Genomic DNA, 26,106 nt, shown 5'->3' on the forward strand with positions numbered 1-26,106 from the left:
GGTGGCTGGTGGATATGTATATAGTTGGCCCTGTTGGCCGTTAGAGTTAGTCTTTGTCTATGTGAAGTACAATAAACGTGTGCTACAGCATGTCGTTGTCCGAGTCCTCCATGCGGCGAACCCAGTACTTTTCAGTAGTCAATCTGGGTGCAGAGACCTTAATGGAAAAACACATTCCATATTTTTTTTGTAACTTTGCAAGCCCAGAAGAGCTTTCTCCCAAAGCAGGCAAAGACAAGATAGAGGGAGCTGGGAACTTTGGCAGCCTCAAGCTTCACAGGGTGAGGACAGGAAGGGGAGGAGGGGGAAAGAAAAGATCCCTGGGCCTGATTAAAGCCATGGGCTTCTGGCCCACGGGTCTTACGTTTGACACTCCTGCTCTAGAGCTCCACGTATTCTTTCTACCTTCTGTGCAGTGGGTGAGTCACTGGAAGGGGTTTGGCCCTCTACTCCAGACCCAAGAGATCTGACTTGCAAAGGAGAGGGATGCTTGGGGGGGGGGGGCATCTACACAGGGGACAAAAATCCCAGGAAGTCTCTAGGGGGCCAAGCAAGTCACGTGGTTTGTTTTCATGTGATGTTTGGGCTGGGCATAATGACGTGGCCCGGAGGGAACACTGCACTGGAGGCCTTTGGTGGCTTTCAGTAGTATTTATTCATTCTGTTGAGACACCTGTATACCATGGATGTAGCACAGCAATTAAACACAACGAATGACAGACAGTAAGGGTGATTTCCCACAAGCGCTGCTCCGCGCTCACTCTTCTCTTTGGCCCGATGGTATGTGTCAATTTCGCACAAGCTGCTGCGGGGCTGCATTTTGCCTTGCAGCTTTGTGCGATTTTCCCCGCGTCTACTCAATCCTGTTTTTCGAGGACTGAGTAGACGCGGGGGAAATCGCACGAAGCTGCGGGGCAAAATGCGGCCGTGCAGCAGCTTGTGTGAAATTGACACGTACCATCGGGGCAAAAGGGAGGAGTGAGCGTGGAACAGCGCTTGTGGGAAATCACCCTAAGAGTATACCAGATTTGGGGGTGGGTGGGTGGAAAAAATGCCAACTCTGGGTTGGGAAATTCCTGGAGATTTGGGGGGTGCAGCCTGGGGAGGGCAGGGTTGGGGGAGGGGGCTCATGGGGCGGGTGCAGTGCCACAGAGTCCGCCCTCCGATGCAGCCGTTTTCTCCAGGGGAACGGATTTCTGTGGTTCGGAGATCAGTTGCAATTCCATGAGATCTCCAGGCCCCACTTGTAGGCCGGCAGCCCTAGAGGTAGACGAACTTCCCTACAGAGGGAATGGCCTGATTTTTGTGCCACAACCAAGAAGGCCCCGTCTCAGGCTGCCACCCGTTGAGCCTCACATGACAGCAGGAGCCCGGGGGGGGGGGCTGGCAGAAGCCTCATGCCCCCCCCCACTGCCCGTTATCACCCATACCCCTCTCTGGGGGGAGCCAGTTTGGGGGAGAGCCAATTTGATGTAGTGGTGAAGTGCGCGGACTCTAATCTGGGAGAACCGGGTTTGTTTCCCCACTCCTCCACTTGCACCTGGCTGGATGGCCTTGGGCAAGCCGTAGTTCTGATAAGAGCTGTCCTTGAAAAAGAGCAGTTTCTGTCAAGAGCTCTCTCAGCCCCACCTACCTCACAGGGTGTCTGCTGTGGGGAGGGGGAGGGGAAGGAGACTGTGAGCCGCTCTGAGACTCCCTTGGGTAGTGAAGAGTGGGGTATAAATTCAGTCTTCCCCTCCTCCTCCTCTTCCTTCTGGAGAAATCTGTGGACCTCTCTCCGGGCTGATCATATGCGTGAGACCAGCAGGGCAATGGAACTCGCCCGTCTGACTCTGCACGCATGTTGTTGGAACTGGGTGGCTTTGTGCGCAATGTTAGCATGCCAGCACGACTAGGGTTGCCATCTCCAGACTGGGAAATACCTGGAGATTTGGGGGTGGAGCTTGAGGAGGGTGGGGTTTGGGGAGGGGAGGGATGTCGGTGGGGTAGAATGCCATAGAATCCACCTTCCATTTTCTCCAGGCGAATGGGTCTCTGCCACCTAGAGATAAGCTGTACTTGCAAGAGATCTCCAGCCACTCCCTGGAGGTTGGAGAAGAACAAAACAACCATGATTTATTATGCTGAAGAAAAATATCCACAGAGTTCTTATCGAATGTCCAACTTACTTGGGACAATTCAAACGCCATAAACACCACAACGGACCATGCATATCTGTCTCATCTCGTTTCCAAACTTTGTCATAGTGGGTAGCCTTGAAATTCCTATGTAATTAATTCATTTAGCAAACACTCTGGCCATTTCTCATGGTAACAGTCTTCGATTCCACCAGTGTTTTGTTCTTCTCCATCGTCCATCCCGTGATCTCTCTCCATGGTTTGTAACTACCTGGAGGTTGGCCACCCTACAGCACCACACCTGCCTAGGTGTTTGGATCTTCAGAGTACTAACCTTGCACGCACAGCGGCTGAGAGTGCTCGCTTTAAAGAATGTGCCTGGCACATGGCACTGATCAGTTATTTTTGTCCTGCAACATCACTTTTACCAGGGCTTTTTTTTGTAGAAAAAGCCCAGCAGGAACTCATTAGCATAATGGGCCACACCTAACAGCAGAAACTCATTAGCATATTAGGCCACACCCCCATGTTACCAGAAGTGTGGTCATCCAGCCACACCCACCTTTTGCTTCTTATTCTGTTTACCTTGTTTGTTGTCAAAACCCAGGGCTTTTTTTGTAGCAGGAACTCCTTTGCATGTTAGGCCACACACCCCTAATGTAGCCAATCCTAATGCGTTTCTGCTGTTGGGCGTGGCCTATTATGCTAATGAGTTCCTACTGGGCGTGGCCAACTCGGGAGCCAGCCGGAACTCCGTTCCTGTGCGTTCCTGCCCAAAAATAGCCTTGAGTCCTTTACAACAAGCGGTATAAGGATTTGGCGCGGGGCTGTTAGTTGCTGATTTCCCAGCGAAGGGTGGTCTAGGGCGAAGTGTCGAAGCGGGAGACATGCCTGCCTGTGCTTTCTCGCCCCTCCATCGTCCAGAACCGTCACGAGATGCTGCTGGTGGAACCGCTGAACCGGCTCCTGCAGGACAAGTGGGACCGCTTCGTGAAGCACCTCTTCTACTTCAACTTCTTCATCTACGCCTCCCATGTCATCACCCTCACGGTGGCGGCTTACTTCAGGCCGACGAAAAAAGGCGAGAAGGTAGCGGAACTTGCTCTCGTAGCGCTTAGTGTTGCCAGGCTGGCGCTGGCAACCAGTGGGAGGCGGGCATCTGGTCAAATGGGGTTGCCGCTTCCGGCTGTGTGACTGGAAGGGGACAAATCAATGTAAGCCACAGAGATCGGAGACATTTCCAGACTGTTGCTCAACGCAGTGGTGACACTTCTGGGTTTCTTGTCAGAACTGACGTGGCGGCATTTCAATAAAGCCTCTTCTAGGAATGTCAGCCTCCAGGTCCCCCAGGATCACAGCTCATCTCCAGACGACAGAGATCAGTTCCCCAGGAGGAAATGGATGCTTTGGAGGATGGTGGACTCTGTGGCATTGGACTCCACTGAGGTCCCGGTCCTCCCCGGCCTCCATCCCCAAATCTCCAGGAGCTCCGCAACCTGGATCTGTCAGCCCTACTCCCATCCCCCACCAGTAGCCAATGTGGAACCAGACAACCCTACCCCCCACCATCGTTTGTCACCCCAATCCTCCATTGATTATTCGCAGTGGAAAGGATCTCCCACTCCTACAGGCAGCCCTGGATTGCTGGCTTCCCGCAATCCTCTTCCCCTTCCCAGAAGACTCTGCAGCCTGAAAAGCTTGCTTGGACTTGGAATTTATCCACTGGAAGCCCCACCTCCCAGCCTTTGTCAGTGGGGCTTCCGTGTCCTTTGATGGGCGACAACACAGCAGGCAAGCCTTCTTCCATCCACCCAGGGGTCATTTTGTAGAAAAAGAGGTGCAGGAGCTCATTAGCATAACTTATTAGCATAACTTGTTTGCATATGCCCCACCCCCTGGCATCACCGGAAGTGCGTCAGAAGGCAACACGCACCGCTCAGGCTCCACTGGACTGTTTTGGATTGCTAGCTATTGGGGGAGGGGAATGTGCAGATCTGCCCTTACAGAGGAGGGAGAGCTTGTACCTGAAGGCGGGGGGGGGGGCTCTGCAACTTCCCTGGTTGCTTCTTGCTCTTTGTGGCCCAACTGAGGGCTGCTGGGGGCAGGGGGCGGGGCTTGCTGCATGTGCCACACCCCCTGGGCTCCTTACTGCAGGAGCTCTGCTCCTGTGCGCTCCCGCAGGAAATGACCCCTGCATCCACCCGTGTTTGCAACTTGGAAATGCTTCATCCGCTGAATCTCTGCCTGTCTGCTATGAAATGCCCAAGCATGTTGCCCGGAAACAGTCCCACTTCATAGCCCCTGGGCTTAGAATCATAGAATCACACAGAGTTGGAAGGGGCCCTACAGGCCATCCAGTCCAACCCCCTGCTCAGTGCGGGATCAACCTAGAGCATCCCTGGCCAGTGGTTGTCCAGCCGCTGCTTCAAGACTGCCAGCATGTGCATTCCAGAAACCTGTTGCCCTCAATCAGTATGGAATCTCCTCAGGGCGGAGACCAGCTCATTTTGGGTCTGTAAAGGATCACTGTTGCTTATGCTGCCCTATAAAGCACCGTGGCCCTTGATGGTAGTACATAAATGCATTTTACTGTTCCAGTCATCATTAAGGGCACTGGACGCCTGGGCTCTGTTCTGGGTTCCAGTTCTGTGACTTCTCAATTGTGTCCTTCGCAGCCGCCCTTTGCCTTCAATCACACAACTGGCGAATATCTCCGAAGCACTGGAGAGATCCTGAGCATTCTGGGGGGCGCCTATTTCTTTTTCAGAGGGGTAAGAGCCATTGCTTCGTTTCTCTTCCGCTCTCCGTGGGTCTAGCCTTCCTTCTGGTGTCAGACTCCCTCTCTCCTCCCCTGCTCTTTACAGATCAAATATTTCCAGCAGAGGCGCCCGTCACTGAAGACCCTCGTCACGGACAGCCACAGTGAAGTCCTCTTGTAAGGATTTTTCCGTACAGTCTGAGCTTGAACGCGTTCTCTGCAGCTGCTGACCTGATAGCAAAGGGGCTGCTACCCCCCCACAAAGGGGCTGCTACCCCCCCCCCCCACCGCCAATCAGGAAAGCAACAATGCCAGGCAACCCGTAGGCAAGGAGGGATCTCTGCCTACTTGGGAGATTCTCCGGGTCTGCAGAAATTCTGATTTTATAAACTAACCACGGAATGTTTGCACCAGGGCTATTTTTGGGCAGGAACGCACAGGAACAGAGTTGGCCACGCCCAGCAGGAACTCATTAGCATAACATGCCACGTCCAACAGCAGAAACTCATTAGGACTGGCTACATTAGGAGTGTGTGGCCTAACATGCAAAGGAGTTCCTGCTACAAAAAAAGGCCCTGGGCTTTGACAACAAACAAGGTAAACAGAATAAGAAGCAAAAGGTGGGTGTGGCTAGATGACCACACTTCTGGTAACATGGGGGTGCGGCCTAATATGGTAATGAGTTTCAGCTGTTAGGTGTGGCCTATTATGCTAATGAGTTCCTGCTGGGCTTTTTCTACAAAAAAAGCAAAAGAAACTCAAAAGTAGCCTAATGAGGGCTGAGCATGGTTCTGGAGGCAGGGACTACTGAGAAGAGCTGAGAGTCAGTTCAAGGGAAAAGGGGGGGTTAGCTTGCTGAAATCCTTAAGTGTTTCTAGAATATGTTGTCAGAGGTGGAGGCTAGAGATCTCTCGGAATAGCAAACTGATCTTCAGATGACAGAGAGATGAGTTCCACCGGAGAAAACGGCTGCTTTGTAGGGTGGTCTCTGTGGCATTATACCCTCTGCAACAATATTCCCAAGTGGGACTTGGTAACCCCTGGTTTCCCCCTCCCTTACAGACAGGATCCTTTTCCAGTGGCTGCTCTGCTGGGTTATGTTTTTTTTAGTTTCCTGCAAAGGTGGTCTGAAAAATAAAAGTGGAGAAAGCGTACAGAACAAACAGTGGCCAACAACGCTATCCGTAAGGGAAGGGGAAACCCGGACGCATTTAACAAGACAAGCCGCCTCAAAAACCCACTGTGGGAAAGCCGGCCACCCACCAGTTCTTGCTGCTGAAGGGATACCCTCCTTGCTTCCCTCGCAGCTTCACCCACTCCGTTCTCCTCCTGGGCGCGGCGTTGCTGTACTTCCTGGGCCAAGAGCACTACGTGGCCTTCGTGGTCTTCGCCTTGGCGATGGGCTGGACCAACCTCCTCTACTACACCCGTGGCTTCCAGCAGATGGGCATCTACTCGGTCATGCTTGAGAAGGTCAGTCCGGGCTGGAGCGTTAAGTCAGCAGAAGCGCTGGCTGGTCATGCAGCGACTTCCTGTCAGGTTGGTCAGCTGCTCCGTCTAGCCCTGTTCTGCCTCCGTCTGTTGGTGCTGGCGCTCTGAGATTTTGAGCAGAGAAGGGTTTCTCCACTGAGCCAGCCCACGTGAGATCCTTGGGATTGAATTTAGGACTGCCTAGAGCACAGGTTGTCAAATTCATTTGTCGCGAGGGCCGGATCTGACATAAATGTCGCTTTTTTGGGGGCCGGGCCGTGTGTGCCATAAAATGTAATGCCAGGGACAGGAGACATAAACGTTTGGTGTAGTGGTTAGGTGCGCGGACTCTAATAATCTGGGAGAACCAGGTTTGATTCCCCACTCCTCCACTTGCAGCTGCTGGATGACCTTGGGCAAGCCCTAGTTCTGTCAGAGCTCTTCTGGAAAGGAGCAGTCCTTGAAAGAGCTCTCTCAGCCCCACCTACCTCACAGGGTGTCTGTTGTGGGGAGGGGAAGGGAAAGGAGTTTGTAAGCCAGAGGGAGACCCCCGCGCCGGACCCTCGGCGTACCCCAGAAGACGTAACTCGGGGGCAACGAGGGTCGCAGCCGCCGTCATCTGGGACAGGCCACAGGTGGACAACCAGAAGCCCTTGGAAGGCCCACCCCACTCCCTCCACGGAGAAAGACGGCGGAGAAAAGGGCAGAGACAGGCTCATCTCCTCAGCCGCTGACACAAGGGTTGGTGCACGGTCCCGAGTGCGAGGCGACTGGAGAAGTCCGGTCTTACCTAAGGGAGAACGGTTGGAGACGCTGCGGCAGACGGCGGCAGACTCTTTAGGCTCACCGGAAGTGGCCACTCCCCTATACTCCCCGACTCAGGGCAAGATCCAGGGGGAATCACAAGAGGGCGGGCCTAGGAGAGAAACACACCATAGGGGGGACAGAAGAGGTGACGGGCAGGTGGAGGAAGCAGTAAGAGGACGGGGAAGAGAAAGGGGGGGGTGTTACCAAGGGACGCGGGGAGGATAAAAGGAGGGAAGCAAGGAGAGTCAAGGAGGATATCGGAGGCGACTGGCTAGGCAAGCGAGAGAGACGGAGACGCGGCTGCCGACCCCGAGGAAGGTGACTCGGGGAGTGACGAAACTCCCCGACCCGTCCATATCTGAGGCTCTCGCTTCCCTCCGAAGCCCAAAGCCGACACGGCGAGTGTTCCTCCAAGGCCAGGGGACACCCCAGGGCACGACAGTAGGGTATAAACCCAATCTCTTCTTCTTATAAAGGACACAGGGGCACCCAATTAACAGTATTATTTTTTAGTCAAAATACAAACATGCTTAAAACATGCTTAAAACATTAACACTTTTACAGTATTTCCTTAAAGTATTTCCCTGATGCCCACCGTCCTGCTTCTCGTGAAGCATTAGCACTGGCACAGTCTGCAGGGACATGATGCACAGCCTCTGTCCTCTGGCAATAAAGGTCATGACCAGTTGATCATGGGCCAGATAAGAGCCCCCGATGGGTCAGTTCCAGCCTGTGGGCCATATGTTTGACACCCCTGGGCTGGAGTCTGAGCTCTTGACAGAAAGCTAAGCAAGGTCGTCTCTGGTTAGTATTTGGATGGACAACCCACCAAGAAAGTCCAGGGTTGCAACACAGAGGAAGGCACTGGCAACTCCCCCTGAACACCTCTTGCTTTGCAAACCCTATGGCAGGGGTGTCGAACTCATTTGTTATGAGGGCCGTATCTGACATAAACGAGACTTTGTTGGGCCGGGTCACGTGTGCCAGGTAGCAGAGATATAAACTTTAGAAAGGACACAAACACAACGATTGGGTTTTTTTTACTTAAAATAAAATCATGCTTAAAACATTAGCACTCTTGCAATATTTTGTTTATTTAGCAGTGTCTGATGACTGACACCTCTCGCTCTGAATTATTACAACAAAATGTCTCTGCTGTTGCAATCTTGAGTATGCTGTTCAGGTGTGTATCTGTAAGCTGCAAACCTACGATGACGTAGCAGCGGCAGCAGAACTGGAAGAAGAAGCAGAAGACAGCCAGATTCACTGCCGGCCTGAGAGAAGCCCTCCGGGGGCCTGATCTGGCCCCCAGGCCGCATGTTTGACACCCCTCCCTTTGGGGTCACCATAAGTCAGCTATGGCTTGACGGCACTTTACAAACAGGCACAGTCTAAGCATAGCCCATCCCTCTGAACTATGCCCCTTCCAAAATGAACACTTCCCCTTGAGCCAGGCTGCTGGTCCCTGAATCAGCAGCAGCTCCCCGAGGCCTTGGGCTTTCCTAGCTTTGTGACCTGAGGCTGAGATCCCAGAGACCGAACCTAGAAAGATGGAGCAAATTCAAAGGCTGTCCTCTCAGCGCCAGGGACGTCTTCCCAGGAACGCCAAAGCGGGTCACCAAGCGAGGAAATTCTTTGAGCTGAAAAAGATGCTCTCCTGGGAGGTTTGTTGTGACTGCAGTTCCAGGATGTTGGCTTTTTGGCTTTCCCGGCTCTCTGAAGAGAGGTGGGATTTGCAACAGACACCCTCGCTCTAGAGGGGTCTCCAATGGTTTCTCTCCTCTGCAGATGATGACGAGAGATCTCCTCCGTTTCATCGCGGTCTACCTTCTGTTCCACCTGGGGTTTTCAACAGGTAATTCAGTGGCTGTCCGGATGGGGATAGAGGCAGACCCCGAGGCAACAGCTGGGGGGTTCCAGGGGGCACAGGCCAGACTGGCTTGTTTCCACAGAGATTTCCCTGGGCTTTCAAACCCTCACTGTTGTTTCCCTCGCTTGAATCAGGAGTGGACTTTTCTGCATCACACTTCTTTTTCTCCTGGCCTTCAGCTACTTCTGTGGCATGGATTAAGTGGCTGAACTGACACACGTGGAGTGCTCCTGACTGGGAGCGGAGGAAAGGGGTGACTGTTAAGGACCTTCAGGTCTGTTCCAGGCCAGCGGGTCTTCGCTTTGGAACTGGAGCTCAAATGTGAGCCAGGAACAACTGGATTAGATGATGAACCTGTAAAGGTAAAGGTTCCCTTGCTTAAAAGCCAGTCGAGTCTGACTCTAGGGTTGCGGTGCTCATCTCCGTTTCAAAGCCGAAGAGCCAGCGCTGTCCGAAGACGTTTCCGTGGTCATGTGGCCGGCATGACTAAACACCAAGACGCACGGAACGCTGTTCCCTTCCCACCAAAGGGGTACCTATTTATCTACTTGCAATTTCTTGCTTTCGAACTGCTAAGTTGGCAGGAGCTGGAACTAGAGACGGGAGCTCACTCCGTCATGCGGCAATTCAGGTCTCGTACTGCTGAACTACTGACCTTCCACAGCCTGCAGTTCAGCGTCTTAACCACTTGAGCCACCGCAGCCAAGGTCTAAAGAGCTGACAGCGCTCTTTGGGAATCTTGCTCTCTTTCAGTTTCAGCTGCACACGTGGTACCAAGGCTGCTGCCAAAGTTCTGCTCAGTATTGCAGTTAAATTATTCAATGGGGGATCGGGTTGCCAGCCTCCAGGCAGGGCCTGGAGCAATGCTCCCTCTAAGCTGTGGAGTCTTGTGATCAAAAATTCTATTTTGTGAGCTACTGGCATTAAAGTTGAAAGCAAGTGATTTGGCCACTGCGTAAAATTAGTCTGCTCCGGAGCCATCTTTCCTGAGCTGAGACAAAAACGTGTGAGCTGGAGTCTAAAAAACTGTGAGCCAGCTCACACGAACTCAGCTTAGAGGGAACACTGGCCTGCCGATCTTCCAGAATCACAACTGAATTCCAGACAAAAGAGGTCAGCTTCCCTGGAGAGACTGGCTGCTTTGGAGGGGAGACCCTGTGGCATCAGGCCCTGCTGAGGCTCCTCCCCTCCCCCAAACCCCGCCCTCTTCAGGCTCCACCCCAAAATCTCCACATATTTCTCAGTCCAGAGTTGGCAACTGGGGTGGGGTGGGGAGTCAGGTGGCTTAAGGTGAGAAGACTGGAACAACTGGTAAAGTATAGGACTGGGGGCTACCAACACCCATCTATGAGTGGGTCAGAGGGGGAAGGAAGCTGACCGCCTCTCCATTGAGAGGGAACGGTGACCTCCTTCAATTCCTCTTTTGTATTCATTTTTTATGTCTGTGAGCACTTTGGGGTGTGAAAAGCGGGTTTAAAAAATCAGTAGTTAGATTCCGGCAGTGCCTTCTTGCATATCTGAGGTCCCTACAGGACTCGTTTGATTATCTGTCACGTTGTCATCCTGCCCTTTCCCCAAGAGCTCAGGGCAGCGCAATAGGTTTTCCCTTCCACCCTCACAACAACCCTGTGAGGTAGGTTAGGTTGAGGGAGAACGGACGGCTCAAGGGGAGTTTCAAAGCCGAGCAGTGATTTGGACCTGGATCTTGTAAAAGTTAGCCTGACATTCAGACCACTACTCCCCAGTGGCTCTCAAACTATGATTCTGGAGAACTCTGCTGGGGCATTCTTTGTGCTTGGGGGGCGACAGTGGGAGGGCTTCTGGAGTTCTGGCCCTGCTGGTGGACCTCCTGATGGCACCTGGGTTTTGGCCACCGTGTGACAGAGTGTTGGACCAGATGGGCCATTGGCCTGATCCAACACGGCTTCTCTTCTGTTCTCTCTGGCCCCCAAACCACTTGGGCCTTCCTGCCATTCTTTCTCCCTCACCTTCCCCCATGATGCTCGTCTGTTTTGTCCTAGCTGTGGTGACCCTCATCGAGGACGGCGAAGAGGGGCAGGAGTCGAACCAGAGCCACTGCGTCCACCCGTGCCAGGCCAAGCGCCCCCGCACCTCTGCGGCATACAACAACCTGTACTACACCTGCTTGGAGCTCTTCAAGTTCACCATCGGGATGGGCGACTTGGAGTTCACGGAGAACTACCGCTTCAAGTCCGTCTTCATCCTCCTGCTGGTGGTCTACGTCATCCTCACCTACATCCTCCTCCTGAACATGCTCATTGCCCTGATGGGAGAAACCGTCAACAAGATCGCCCAGGAGAGCAAAAGCATCTGGAAGCTCCAGGTTGGTGTGTGTTGGTGGCTTTCAGGCTGGGCTCCGGGGAATTCTGGGGTGTTCCCTCTAAGCTGAGTTAGTGTGAGCTAGCTCACAGTTTTTAAACCTCCGGCTCACACATTTTTGCCTTAGCTCAGGAAGGAGGGCTCCAGAGCAAACTAATTTATGCAGCAGCCAAATTGCTTGCTCACAACTTTAATGCCAGGAGCTCACGAAGTAGGATTTTTGCTCACAAGACTCCACGGCTTAGAGGGAACGTTGCCCCTGAGGACACTTGGATTGACAGTTCCATCGAGCTATCCACTGAGACCCCAAGATCCTTTTCCCTCTCCGTCTCAGGAAGTTCAGACCCCTTTAGCCTATACTTGAAGTTGGCATTTTTGGTCCCAATCTGCATCCCCTTAACACTTACCAACACTGAACCTCATTGGCCACACTGTCGCCCGCTCACCCAGTCTGTGGAGGTCCTCTTGGAGCGCTTCACAGTCAGCCTTGGGTTTCACCATCCTGAATAATTTGGTGTCATCTGCAAACCTGGCCACTACACTCCTCACCCCCAGTTCCAGATCACTGATGAATAAACTAAATAGTCCTGGCCCCAATAGTGATCCTTGTGGGACCCCACTGCTTATTTCCCTCCATTGTGAGAACTGTCCATTGCTTCCTACTCTTTGCTTCCTGTCGTTTAACTATGTTTTAATCCATAAGAGAACCCATCCCTCTGATCCCATGACTGCTAAAGTTGACTCAAGAGTCTTTGGTGAGGTACCTTGTCAAAAGCCTTTTGAAAGTCCCAACTATATAAGGTCACCATTGTCTACTTGCTTGTTCACTTTCTCAAAGAAAGGTTGTTCACTTGCTCAAAGAAAGACAGGGGCTGGCAAGGGGAGTGTTTGAGTTTGCTCTGTGGAGAGACCCTGTCCTTTGTCCCACATGAACTGAGTGTGGTCACCCCAGAATCCTTTGCAGGTGCCTGGGTTTATCTGCATCAGGTGTGTGTGTGTTCCTCAGCTGACTTTGTTTCCGTCATATAACAAAATCATGGTGTTAAAGAAATGGGATACAACCAAAGTCCTCTCCGTCCAGTTTGGTGTAGTGGTTAAGTGCGTGGACTCTAATCTGGGAGAACCGGGTTCGATTCCCCACTCCTCCACTTGCACCTGGCTGGATGACCTTGGGCAAGCCGTAGTTCTGGTAAGAGCTGTCCTTGAAAAAGAGCAGTTCCTGTCAGAGCTCTCTCAGCCCCGCCTACCTCACAGGGTGTCTGTTGTGGGGAGGGGAAAGGAAAGGAGTTTGTAAGCCGCTCTGAGACTCCCTTGGGTAGTGAAGGGTGGGGTATAAATCCAATCTCTTCTCCTTCCTTCCTTCCTTCCTTCCTTCCTTCCTTCCTTCCTTCCTTCCTTCCTTCCTTCCCCTCCCTCTTTCTTTCTTTCTTTCTTTCTTTCTCCCCGACCATAGTGATGAAATATGGTAAGAATATTCTTGCCAGGACCGAGGCCTGTTTTTGCATCAATGGCACAAAAGAAACCAATGACTCAGAAACACCAACATTATCAAAAAGAAGTGGGAAAGGGAAGATTCCTGGCTCTTGCATACCACCTTCAACTTTTTGGGGGGGTGGAGGTGTTTATCTGTCTCTAGCCAGAGTGATTGCAAAGACGTCCCTGTGTAAACTTGGGAGCTGCAGCTTACGAAGGTGCTGGTGGGGACCGAAGTGCAAAACCACCTGTCACCATGGGGTGGCGCTTGAGCACCAGCCCCCTCCTCTCCTCCCCTGAACTGCAGAAGCAGGGCAGATTATGAGAGGTTTGAGAATAGTGTCCCCTGCTACCCGTTTGCCACGCAGTGACCGTTTCAAAGGCAGTGCTACAAGGTTTGGTTTTCTTTAGATGAGAGAGCCGTGAAGATTCCTGGGCCTTTGCGATATCAGCTGTGTTTACAAAAATGCAAGCCGGGTGTGTGAGGAGGGAGGGAAAGATGCTCCTAGAGGCCTTGTGCTCCCAGAGGGGCAACACAGGCAGCCCTCCCCCCCCCAAGACTGCACCCCCAGTCCCAGAGAGAACCTCTCTGCTCCTCCTCCCTTTCGCTGTCTGCTCCTTTAGCCTTCACACGCTCTTTGGCTGCTTTCTGCACACGAAGTGCTCCTCCAAGGAAGTGTCCAGAGTAATTGAAAAACATTGGCAGTCACAATGAATCATAGAATCACAGAGTCGGAAGGGGCCATACAGGCCATCTAGTCCAACCCCCTGCTTGATGCAGGATCAGCCTAGAGCATCCCTGACAAGGGTTTGTCCAGATGCTGCTTAAAGACTGCCAGTGAGGGGGAGCTCACCACCTCCCCAGGCAGCTGATTCCACTGTTCAACAACTCTTACTGTAAAAAGGTTTTTCCTAATACCCAGCCGGGGCCTTCCCGCCCTTAATTTCAACCCATTATTGCGAGTCTTCTCCTCTGCTGCCAACAGGAGCAGCTCCCTGCCCTCCTCTAAGTGGCAGCCCTTCAGATACTTAAAAGAGAGCTATCCTGTCCCCCTTCAACCTCCTCTTCTCCAGACTGAACCTTCCCAAGTCCCTCAGCCTTTCCTCACAGGGCTTGGTCTCCGGGGGCCCCATCATCCCCGTCGCTCTCCTCTGCACCCGCTCCATTCCGTCCACATCCTTTCTGAAGTGAGGCCCCCAGAACTGCACACAGCACTCCAGGTGTGGCCTGACCAATGCAGTGTACAGTGTACAGTGGCACTATGACAACTTGTGATTTGGATGTCATGCCTCTGCTGATACACCCCAATATTGCATTAGCCTTTTTTGTCACCACATCACACTAGTTGTTCATGTTTATCTTTCGGTCCACCCTTACCCCAAGATCTTGTTCACACTCACTGCTACTCAGAAGTGTATTCCCCATCCAGTATGCGTGTTCTTCATTTTTGTTACCCAGATGTAGAACTCGGCTCTTATCCTTGTTAAATTGCATCTTGTTCACATCTGCCCACTTTCCCAGCATGTGATAAGACTAGTCAAGATAATGCCAATATATATATATATATATATATCTTCCCATCTGTTTACAATGCTACACCAATTAACTTGATTTTCATTGGTCAGGTCGGGCATGGAATCTGGCTTGCCCTCTTCCAGGGGTGCAGGTTGGATTATCTTTCACCAAGAATCGACCAGTTTCCTTCCCCTCTTCCGTTTCTTTTTGCTTTCCATCTGCTGCTGTTGTTATTATTATTATGCACCTTTTAATTTTGTCTATTTTTGTAGCTGCCATTCCTTTTATGCCATGTGTGCGCACAGAAACATGATGTGCCATTTGCATGCAAGAATCTGGCCCAAAAATGTACATTTTAATGGGGAAAGTGCCATTCAAGGAAACAGAAAATGGGGCAAAAATAAAAACCTGCCTGCGGGAGAAGGGAAGGGGTTTCCAAGTCAAAGCTGCAAAATCCAGCAGCATCTCACCTCAGGCAGGGGGGAGCACATGGGCGTCTGCTTCTACAGAAAGGGCTCTGTGGTTCTCCTTTTATAACCCTCTAAATCAGAGGTGTTGAAATCATTTGTTATGAGGGCATCTGACATATATGTCACTTTGTGTGCCATAAAATGTAACGGCAGGTGCTGGAGATATTTTACCACTGACCGTGACCCATATCCCTCCTCAGTAGAGCTTGGGGCCAAACCGGCCCTCCTCTCCCCTTATGGTTGCCAACTCTGGGTTGGGCAGTCCCTGGAAATCTGGGGGAAGACCCTGGGGAGGAAGAGGAGGAGGAGATTGGATTTATACCCCACCCTTCACTTGGAGTCTCAGAGCAGCTTATAAACTCCTTTCCCTTCCCCTCCCCACAACAGACACCCTGTGAGGTGGGTGGGGCTGAGAGAACTCTGACACAAACTGCTCTTTCAGGAACAGCTGTGCCAGAGCTTGTGACTGGCCCAAGGTCACATCAGCAGGTGCAAGTGGAGGAGCGGGGAATCAAACCCGGTTCTCCCAGATTAGAGTCTGCGCACTTAACCACTACACCAAACTGGCTCTGCATTTGGGGAAGGGAGGGACCCTAATAGAGGCCCTTCCGGTCTACATTTGGACTGATTCACCCCAGTTGCTTGCTGGCCGGATAAGAGCCCTGGACAAGCCAGTTCCGGCTCCTGGGGCGTATGTTTAACATGTCTGCTTTAAATAAATACCTGCCCTGACCTGGGGAGCTCCGGCTAGCCTGATCTCATTAGATCTGAGAAGCTAAGCGAGGTCAGCCCTGGCTAGTATTTCAGTGGGAGACCTCCAAGGAATACCAGGGCTGCTGCACAGAGGCAGGCCATGGCAAAGCATCTCTGAATGTCTCTTTTATTTATTTGTTTGTTTGTTTGTTTCACTTTTACCCCGCCCTCCCCGCTAGGCAGGCTCAGGGCGGCTTCCAAGAACTGACAAGCAGTATACATTCATAATAGATTATAAAACATCAATTAAATCTTGCCTTGAAAACCCCACCAGGGGGTTTGCCATGAATCAGCTGTGACTTGGCAGCAATCAATCAATCAATCAAGTGCCTGCAACTTCCGCATTCTCCTTTTGCTCTCTCTTCCTCCTCCCTGCGTGCAGCGAGCCATCACCATCTTGAACATCGAAAACAGCTACTGGAACTGCATCGTCAACCCCTTCCGGTCGGGGAAGCAAGTTTTGGTGGGGATTACTCCTGACGGCAAGGATGATTACAGGTGGTGCTTCAGGTAATCCGTTCTGTCTCGGTCGCGGGAGTGGTGAGGATGCCGGGGGAACCAAGAGTCCATCTCCGACACGTTGCTGGGATATTTGGTGACTGTACGCAGAGTTTGCCTAGTCGTAGAAGCATGATACCGAGTGCAGTAAATAGATCTCCCAAAAAGTACATTGCAAAAAAGGTAAACTTCCATTTGTAGACCCAGTGCACATTCAGGCTGCAGTCAAAAAGAAGAGAGAGAAGCCTAATCGAAAGAGTACTTTCCCTGTGTGTGGGAGTGTGAGGGCATTGTCTCCATGGGCGAGACCTACAGAGACATGTGTCTCCATGGAAGGGCATATGTTGGAGAGAGAGGTCAGAGAGGTCAGAGACAGAGGAGGGGTCAGAGGGCAGCTCCCAGGTCAAGACAAAGAGAGGCATCCCATTCAAGGAGATAACACCTACACACACTTAGAGGGATGTAGCGCCCCCCCCCTCCAGGCATCCTGAGTTGCTCACTCCAACACACATCCCCGTCTGAAGCCATTGCAAGTGACTGAGTGTGGGGAGGGGAGGGGTATTTCCAGCATGTCCTACTCCCTCTTGGCCTGAACCAAACACAAGATCCAGTCTGCTCTTCCCAAACCGATTACTGTACCTGGGGACCCCTGGGGAGGGCAGGGATCAACCTGCCCTTAGGAGGCCAAGCCTGTTCCTTGTTGTATAACTCCACCTCTTCCTCCTCATCACCCCCATCCTGTGTTGGTCAGGAAGATTGCAGGGAAAAGGCTTTTCTGAATGGAGAGATGCCTCTCCCTGTGCTTTCACACTGCTTCAGAGAGGACCGTCTTATTTCTGGAGCTTGCCGAGTTTCGGGTTGGGCAAGGGGTTGACTCCCCGTGACGGCAGCCGCCAGAGATGTGGCCTCTTTGACTTTCTCCTTCCCAGGGTGGATGAGGTGAATTGGTCCACGTGGAACACCAACCTGGGCATCAACGAAGACCCTGGTGGATACAGCGAGGAGCTGAAACGCAACCTCAGCTTTACTTTCAAGTATGGCAGAGGTGAGGAAGCTGGCAACGTTCAAGGAGCTGGGCTTCATCCTCTTCTGTGGGCAGGGAGGGCCTTTCTGTGCCTTCTGTGAGCCAGTTTGGTATAGTGGTTAGGAGCGGGGACTCTAATCTGGGAGAAGCAGGTTTGATTCCCCACTCCTCCACTTGCACCTGCTGGATGACCTTGGGCAAGCTGTAGCTCTGATAAGAGCTGTTCTTGAAAAAGAACCGTTTCTGTCAGAGCTCTCTCAGCCCCACCTGCCTCACAGGGTGTCTGTTGTGGGGAGGGGAAGGCGTTTGTAAGCCGTTCTGAGACTCCTTTGGGTACTGAAGGGTGGGGTATAAATCTAATCTCTTCTTCTTCTTCTTCTTCTTCTTCTTCTTCTTCTTTGATATAAGAAACGATGCACAGGTGTTCAATTCTTGTGGAGAATCCAGAATTCTTCCCTTACAGGCTATGGCAGAACAGCCCTGCTCTGGCCCACAGGCCCTGCCCAGGAATGGGTTTTCCTCACACTGGAGAGGCTTTTCTTCCACTCTTGGGTAGCTTGCCACCACCACCTGACCTTTTGCCAGAATTATCCACTGGGAGGGACAGGAGTCCCAGCTTCACTTACTTGTTCTGAGGCCTTGCCGCTGTGTCTCCTGCTGCCCAGTGTCTGGTCACCATGGGGACAGTTTACAGCTTTGTGTGCCCTTGGAGGAATAGTCACTTGCCAACTGCTTGCCTTCCCCCTAGCGTCCATTTTAAAATAGCACGTCTGAGACAGTGGAAGTCTATGTGGTACAGAGAACCATCCACAGCATCCAAAGTTATAAAGTATTTATTAAAAAGAAAATGTTCACAAGCATACTTTTAGCACAGCACCAGTTTCAGCAAGGTATCCAAAAGAAAGCGGTAAAATGCAAATCCTCTGTCCCTGTCTCTATACATGCCCTATCAGATGTGTCGAGATCTTTGTTCCTCCCGACCTCTGAATGTCCCGTTGCCGTTGTGAGACTTCTGGCTGCGTCGAACAGGCACCTCAGAATTCGAACGGAGTGTGTATTGAGGGCATACACCAGCTCACGTTCCTGGCGTGATCGTTCGTTCGCACCCCTCTCTCTCGCTACTCACGATCCTATCCAGCTTCCTCCCCGGTGCCTTCCGTTTCTCAGCTTTATTCAGTCTCACAATCAACATTACATGCAATTAACAATCTTTCCCATGTGCTTCCCATCCACCCATTTCTACAGTAGTTTTCCCTTGTTCCACGTGTGTCTCTCTCTGTATCTCCGCCTTAGAATCTTGCCGGTGTGGGGAAGCAGCGGCCCGCCCGGCGCCTCTCCCCAGAATATCCATACAAACTGCTGGTAAGGGCTCTCGGACTCTCTCTCGGGCGCGTCCCCTCCTGGGTTTCGAGCCAGGGTCTCCCTGGCCCCCAAATGTGCCTCCCGAACCCCGTTCCTCTCTGGGTGATCTCAAAGAAGTCGGCGCGAGTTGCGCCAGTCCCGCCGCAGCGGCCGATACAAGATGTTAAAATATGACAGGCTCCTTTTGCTTTGGATGTTTTGTTGTTGTTGTTCAGTCGCACAGTCGAGTCCGACTCTTCGTGACCCCATGGATCATCTCCCGCCAGGCCCTCCTGTCTTCCGCCGTCCTCTGAAGTTGGCTCAATTTCATATTCGTTGCATCTATGACACTGTCTAACCATCTCATCCTTTGCCGTCCCCGTCTTCTTTGACCTTCAATCTTTCCCAGCATCAGGGTCTTCTCCAGGGAGTGCTCCCTTCTCATTTGGTGGCCAAAGTATTTGAGCTTCAGTTTCATTATCTGGCCTTCCAGGGAACAGTTAGGGTTGATTTCTTTTAGGATTGACTGATTTGATCTTTTTGCAGTCCAAGAGACTCTCAAGAGTCTTCTCCAGCACCATAATTCAAAAGAATCTATTCTTCGGCGCTCGGCCTTCCTTATAGTCCAACTCTCGCAGCCATACATGACTACTGGGAATACCATTGCTTTGACCATGCGGACTTTTGGATGTTACAGATCCCTATAGAATCTCCTTTACCTTGAAGCTTACTCCAGCTCTTGGAGCAAGCACATGGTCAGTGGCTGCCTTGCCAGTGGAGAGGACGGGGTGCACTCCTGGATGCAGCACCCAAGGAAAAGAGAGCCCCTTCCTGCTGCAAGGAGTTTTTATCATATCCGTTTCTCCACCCACTGACCCGGTTAGGCCAGGTCAAAGAAGCATTTCTTCCTGGAGATTATTCCTGGATCTGTTCTAGCCTAAAGTCCTTCACATCTCTGTCCCTTGCTAGGAGGAAGGGGGGAGAAGGGGTAAGCTTGACCATCCCATTGTCTAGACCTATTAGCATTTATATGACGGTAAATCTGGGGAGCAATTGGACTGACTTCCTCCTTCCCAGAAATGCTCCCTCTAAGCTGTGGAGTCTTGTGAGCAAAAAATTCTCCTTTGTGAGCTACTGGCGTTAAAGTTATGAGCGAGTGATTTGGCTACTGCATAAATCAGTTTGCTCTGGAGCCATCCTTTTTGAGCTAAGAGAAAAATGTGTGAGCCGGAGGCAAGAAAACAGTGAGCTAGCTCACACTAACTCAGCTTAGAGCAGGGGTGTCAAACATGTGGCTCGGGGGCCGGATTAGGCCCCCAGAGGGCTTCTCTCAGGTTCGCAGTGGAACTGGCTGTCTTCTGCTTCTGCTTCTTCCAGTTCTGCTGCTGCATCATCATCATAGGTTTGCAGCTTACAGATACACACCTGAATAGCATACTCAAGATTGCAACAGCACAGACATTATGATGCAGTAATTCAGAGCAAGAGGTGTCAGTTATCAGACACTGTTGATAACAAAATATTGCAAGAGTGCTAATGTTTTAAGCATGTTTTTATTTCAAGTAAAAAAAAACCCCTTTGTGTTTGTGTCCTTTATAAAGTTTATATCTCCGCTACCTGGCATTACATTTTACGACACACATGGCCCGGCCCAACAAGGTCTCCTTTATGTCAGATCTGGCCCTCATAACAAATGAGTTTGACACCCCTGGCTTAGAGGGAACATTGCTTTCCAGCCTGTTCTTTGCCCAGAGGGAAAAAAAAACTGTTAAAACACAAAGTGGAGGACTGGCTGATTTCAAACCTCCCAGGAAAAAATGCATTTCTTCACACGGGCAAAAGGCATTTCCCCAGCACTCAACTCACACTGTTTTCTTTTAACTAGGAACTATAATTCACACACACACACAGACACACACACACACCCAGAGTGTCATGTGTTGCTGTTATGACTAAGATTGTCACCCTCTAGATAGTAGCTGGAGATCTCCCAGAATTACAACTGATCTTCAGACTACAGAGATCAGTTCCCCCCGAAGAAAATGGCCACCTCCGAGGGTGGACTGTACGGCTTTATACCCTGCTGAGGCTCCTCCCCTCCCCAAGCCTCCCTTCCTAGGCTCCACCCCCAAAACCTCCAGGAATTTCTCAACCCGGAGCCGGCCACCCTAGTCACGACATCTGTGAAGCGCACAGTTGTGTGAGTGTCATGGCCTCCGATTGGATAATACTGGTGACATCACCAGGGACAGGTAACCCAAGTCTTCCATGCCATTTTGAAATTTGGTTTTATTTCAACTTTTAGAATCAGGTTCAGCTGCAGGGGGTCCTTTGGACCGAACCCAGCCTCTATGTGATGCTATCTGCCCTCCCGCCCCAGTTTTCCAAGGTGAGGGTGTGGCCAAGCAGTGTCTGTGACTATGAGACTTGGCTTCCAGCCATTTTGGCTGAGGTGGCAGTGGCTCATGGAGTTTTGGCCTGCGACCAATGCTCCCTCTAAGCTGTGGAGTCTTGTGAGGAAAAAATTCTACTTTGTGAGCTACTGGCATTAAAGTTGTGAGTGAGCAATTTGGCTACTGCATGAATGAGTTTGCTCTGGAGCCGTCCTTCCTGCGCTGAGACAAAAATGTGTGAGCCGGAGACTAAAAAAATGTGAGCTAGCTCACACTAACTCAGCTTAGAGGAAACACTGCCTGCGACTTCTCTCCCCCTCCCCTGCCGTGTAGGCTAGGCACAGAGCTAGCGTCTGACCAGATCAGCTTTCACACACGCTGAATTATGCACTTTCAATCGACTTCCAATATACTTTGCAACTGGATTTTACTGTGTGAAACTGCAAAACTCACTTGCAAATGGCCGCTGAAGATCCTGAGTGTATCTGTGTCACTGCAAGACAGGCCGTGTCGAAATGACTTTCCCTTTGGATAGCAACTGCCATTAACGATGCTCCACAACAAGGGGTGTGTGTGCGTCTGTGTCTGCGTGTGGGCTTATGGCAGCCCCCGTAGTGTTTTCAAGGCGAGAGACTAAAAGAGGTGGTTCGCCATTGCCTGCCTCTGCCTTGCGACGCTGGACTTCCTTGGGGGTCTTGATGGAGAATTTTGTGGCCCCAAACAAGGGGTTCAGAACATGACAAAGCCAAAGAATAACTTTTAAGAAAAAATATTATTTTAGCCCAGGCTGGTCAAGCTGACTCAAAATTTCCCATCAGTCTCCCATCCAGGGGTCATTTCCTGCCGGAGCACCCCGGAGCGGCATTCTGGCAGTAAGGAACCCAGGCCCCCCTCCCATGGAGAGACTCAGGGAGGAGGGGATTTAAATGCCCTGGGTTCCCTGTCTGATCTTCTCCAGGTGCCCCGCAGTCGCGGGGCACCTGGAGAAGATCAGGCAGGGAACCCAGGCATATCTGTTTCCCTGTCCTTCCCGTCTCCAGCCAGCCCGCTGCGGTGGGTTGGCTGGAGACAGGAAGGACAGGGAGGCAGACATGCCTGCCTCTCCCCCTGAGTCTCTCCGCTTCTGCAGAGACCGGGGGGGGGGGATTTAAACTCATTTGCATATGCCTCTTAACTCATGTTAAACATGCCTGTCCTTTGTCAGGGTGTGTGGCATATGCAAATGAGCTATGCAAATGAGCTCCTGCACCTCTTTTCTAGGAAACGACCCCTGCTCCCGTCCAAATACTAACCAGGGCTGACCCTGCTTAGCTTCTGCGACCTGATGAGATCGGGCTCGCCTGGGTGCTCTCCCCCCAATAAACTTTCCTTTACCTGCAAGACCCCTCCGTGCACCTACCCAAACGCAGTCCTCTGCGCTCATGCCAGCCTGCACCGCCATGCGACAAAAGATTGTGTGAATCAACAGTTACTCGAACCACAGACATTGCTATCGTTTCCCCCCCTAAGGAAAACGGTGAGAGGGGCGGGGTGTTGGAAGAGGAGCACCTTTAAAAGCTGGTTTTGATCTCAGTTTCAGGGAAAAACTGGAAGACTTTGGTGCCGATGCTAAGGGACGGCAAGCGGGAAGGCTCACTCAAACCCATTTCGGAAGATGATTTGGATTCAGAAGACCGAAGAGCCCGGAAGAAATCTCTCCCAAAGTTTGTATCGTTTCATAACTCTCTGTTTAGTTATAGAAATGATAATTCCCCAAAGGTGCACTGCTGACAGGAGGCCAAGAGGAAATGAGCGAGATTGGATTGCTAGAAGGGCATAGATTTAAAGCATGGACTGAAAGGGTTGCCTGCTCCAAGGTCTTCTGGTGAAGACCTTCTCCAGGAGTCCCCAGCCTCAGAGGAGGGCTGGGCAGATATCGGAAAGAGAAGGCCTTTTCGGTGGTGGCTCATTCTTTTGCCTCACAGAGGTTCATCCAAGGCTGCCAAAAGCTACCAGAGGCATCCAGACAGATTCCCTCTGCTCTCCCCACACCCAGCTCAGACGTTTAATGGAAACGCACCACAAGGACTTCTTCAGCTGCATGGGCCCCCAGGGTGACCAGCCTCCCCCCCGGAATTGTGTCCCCTAGCCCCTGTCTAGGAGGTCCGGAGAGTGTCCCGTGCCTGATCTAGGGATGCCAACCTCCAGGTAGGACCTGGGGATCCCCTGGAATTACAATTCCTCTCCAGACGACAGAGATCAGTTCCCCTGGAGAAAGTGGATGCTTTGGAGGGTGGACTCTGTGGCATTGTATCCCACGGGGGTCCCTGTCCTCTCCAGGCTCCATCCCCGAATCTCCAGGAGTTTCTTAATCAGGATCTGACAGTCCTTCCTCCCAATTCCCCAACTGGTCAGGGACAACCTGACAACCCTAGCCTGATCTATCTAGTTTTAGATGGCAAAGTAAACGAGATTCCCTCCCCCAGACTTTTAGTTCATGGTAGGGATGTGAATTTGGATGTTTCCAGTCCAACTTTTTACCCGAAAAACACTTTATCGGTCATGGAGCAGATCCTACCCTGCATGCTAGCTGTATCCATGAGTGGTATCCAGGGCTCTTTTTGTAGAAAAAGCCCAGCAGGAACTCATTACCATAATAGGCCACACCCAACAGCAGGAACTCATTAGCATATTGGGCCACACCCCTGACAGCACAGCTCATTAGCATACTAGGCCGCACCCCCATGTTACCAGAAGTGTGGTTATCCAGCCACACCCACCTTTTGCTTGTTATTCTGTTTACCTTGTTTGTTGTCAAAACCCAGGGCTTTTTTGTAGCAGGAACTCCTTTGCATGTTAGGCCACACACCCCTAATGTAGCCAATCCTAATGGGTTCCTGCTGTTGGGTGTGGCCTATTATGCTAATGAGTTCCTAGTGGGCGTGGCCACCTTGGGAGCCAGCCGGAACTCCGTTCCTGTGCGTTCCTGCCCAAAAATAGCCCCGGGTGTCCCCTTTTGCTCCCCTTTCCGGTGCAATAAAGAGCTGGCATCTGTCCCGATATTTCAGGCCCCACAGACATCCCAGCCACCACCACCCCCAAGGTTCCCTGCAAAACGCCGTCATTCTGGCTCAGTGACCTGCAGATTGCTAGTGTATCACATACATGCACGCTGCATACATTTACTTACAACCCCCCTCCCCAGCAAATGAAGTATAGGGTATCACTGGGTTCCCAATGTGGTCTCCCATCCAGATAACAGATAGCTCAGCTTGAGAGATAAACACATAGGAAGTTTCAACAGAAAACTTTGTTTCTGAACAAAGTCTGAGTCCAGTGACACCTTTAAGACCAACAAAGTTTAATTCTGAAGGTGTGTGCCTGCACACAAAAGCATGTGCCCAGAATTAAACTTTGTTGGTCTTAAAGGTACCCCTGGACTCAAACTTCGTTCTGCTGCTTCAGACCAGCACGGCTCCCCGCCTGAATTTATCTGTTTCTGATCCTTTCAGTACCATCTGGTAGTAAAGCATTAATCTAATTGTCTACTTTTGTCTTGTTTACAGCCCAGTCTTATAACAGTTGGATCCACAGCCTGTGCAATTTTTCCACCCCACTTTGGACCTTGAATGACATGATGGATGCTCAAAAGAGTTCTGGAAACCACTGTATGTTCTGGCAAAATGTATATCAGAAGTGAACAGTCTCTTATTGAGAGCTATATACCGCTCCTTCAGACCCCACCCCACCAAAGCTGTTCGCTGATAATCTGTCGCCAGTTTACCTCTGGCCACTTCCGCACTGTCGTTTTTGTCATTCGTTTGTCTCTATTGCTTTGGGTCTGCCCCCCCCTTTTTTCCACACGTCTTTTGCTCCCTCTGGGACTACTAGAGAGAGCAAAACACATTTGGGGGGGGGATTCTGAAGCATGTGGTTGGTTAGTCTCTATCAATGCTCCCTCTAAGCTGTGGACTCTTGTGAGAAAAAATTCTCCTTTGTGAGCTCCTGGCATTAAAGTTGTGAGCAAACTATTTGGCTACTGCATAAATTAGTTTGTTCTGGAGCCATCCTTCCTGAGCGAAGGCAAAAATGTGTGAGCCGGAGGCTAAAAAACGGTGAGCTAGCTCACACTAGCTCAGTTTAGAGGGAGCACTGGTTCTCTATCCCATTTTTTTCAGCTCACTACCAAGGCATACAAGGCGCTCGATGACATCCCGCGCCACAAATGTTGAAAGCTGTTTTAAAGCATCAGTACAAATTATTGTTATTAATAACAACACACATATTATAACAGTCGGTCTGAAAACTCATAAGAATCCACTGCAGAAAAGATTTTGACTGAAATCTTGAGTGATATCTATGGGCCCTTTTTAGTTCCTCATTGTTTGGGGGTGGCTGTGACCTACTCCTTCTGTCCACTTCTGTCAAGTGTAGAAACAACAGAGAGATCACGGGAAGGATGCAAACAATGATGAAAACGACCGTGGGCCCCGGTCACACGGAGAATTACACAGTGAAGAAACACTACTCACTGCAAAATAGCAGTCTAAATATATTTTCGTAATACTAAATCACGGTTGTTTTCATCATCGCGTACTTTTGTTAACTGGCATTTCCCCAGGGTTGCCAACCTCCAGGCAGCACCTGGAGATCTCCCACTATTACAGTTGATCTCCTGGCAATCAAGGTCTGTTCTCCTGGAGAAAATGGCTGCCGTGGAGGGTGGACTCCGTGGCCTTGTGCCCTGTCGAGGTCCTTCCCGTCCCCAAAGCCCACCCTGCTAGGGTTGCCAAGTTGATCTTCGCCAGGAGCGGGGGGCGGCCGGCGTCTGGTGCACGCGCGCGCAAAACGCACGCATGCCACACGCATGTCACCCAGAAGTGACGGGAGGACGTCAGGCACACTGGGGGCAGGGGCACGGCCATACAAGGGAAAACCATAGAGTGCTCGGCGTGGTCGCATCACTTCCAGGTGACGCGCACGTCGGGGTGGAGTTCCCCCCGGGGCCTGATCCGGCAGGGCCGGGGAATGGGCCTCTGGGGCGGGGTTTTCCCCGCCCCCTGGGGGGACTTGGGATCCCTACACCCTGCCCAGGCACCCCCCCCCCAAATCTCCAGGCTTTCCCCAACCCAGAGTTAACAACCCTATCCACCCCTTTATTTGTTTCTTTTCTACCATCTATACACCATCCCTTGATAATACTATACATTTAACAGAAAAGACTTGGTATGAGGAAACAGCGAGGGATGTAAAAACAAAGACGGATTAATTCCTTTTGCAGAAAGGAGAAACCAAGC

General features: G+C 51.4%; 1 protein-coding gene across 1 annotated transcript in view; it reads left to right on the top strand.

Moving 5' to 3' along the window:
- TRPV1 (transient receptor potential cation channel, subfamily V, member 1) overlaps positions 1-24,603 on the top strand; it is a 43,004-nt gene extending 18,401 nt beyond the window's left edge. The window contains exons 7-16 of the mRNA XM_015406879.1: positions 3,042-3,206; positions 4,793-4,888; positions 4,982-5,052; positions 6,183-6,348; positions 8,941-9,007; positions 11,044-11,366; positions 15,957-16,084; positions 17,002-17,117; positions 22,404-22,533; positions 24,376-24,603. Of these exons, the coding sequence (XP_015262365.1) occupies positions 3,042-3,206; positions 4,793-4,888; positions 4,982-5,052; positions 6,183-6,348; positions 8,941-9,007; positions 11,044-11,366; positions 15,957-16,084; positions 17,002-17,117; positions 22,404-22,533; positions 24,376-24,388 (1,275 nt within the window). The 3' untranslated portion in view covers positions 24,389-24,603. The remainder of the gene's footprint in view (positions 1-3,041; positions 3,207-4,792; positions 4,889-4,981; positions 5,053-6,182; positions 6,349-8,940; positions 9,008-11,043; positions 11,367-15,956; positions 16,085-17,001; positions 17,118-22,403; positions 22,534-24,375) is intronic.
- The last annotated feature ends 1,503 nt before the right edge of the window (positions 24,604-26,106 follow it).

Source organism: Gekko japonicus, unplaced genomic scaffold, assembly GCF_001447785.1.
Source record: "Gekko japonicus isolate JY-2015 unplaced genomic scaffold, Gekko_japonicus_V1.1 scaffold1175, whole genome shotgun sequence".
In the NCBI taxonomy this organism is placed as follows: Eukaryota; Metazoa; Chordata; class Lepidosauria; order Squamata; family Gekkonidae; genus Gekko; species Gekko japonicus.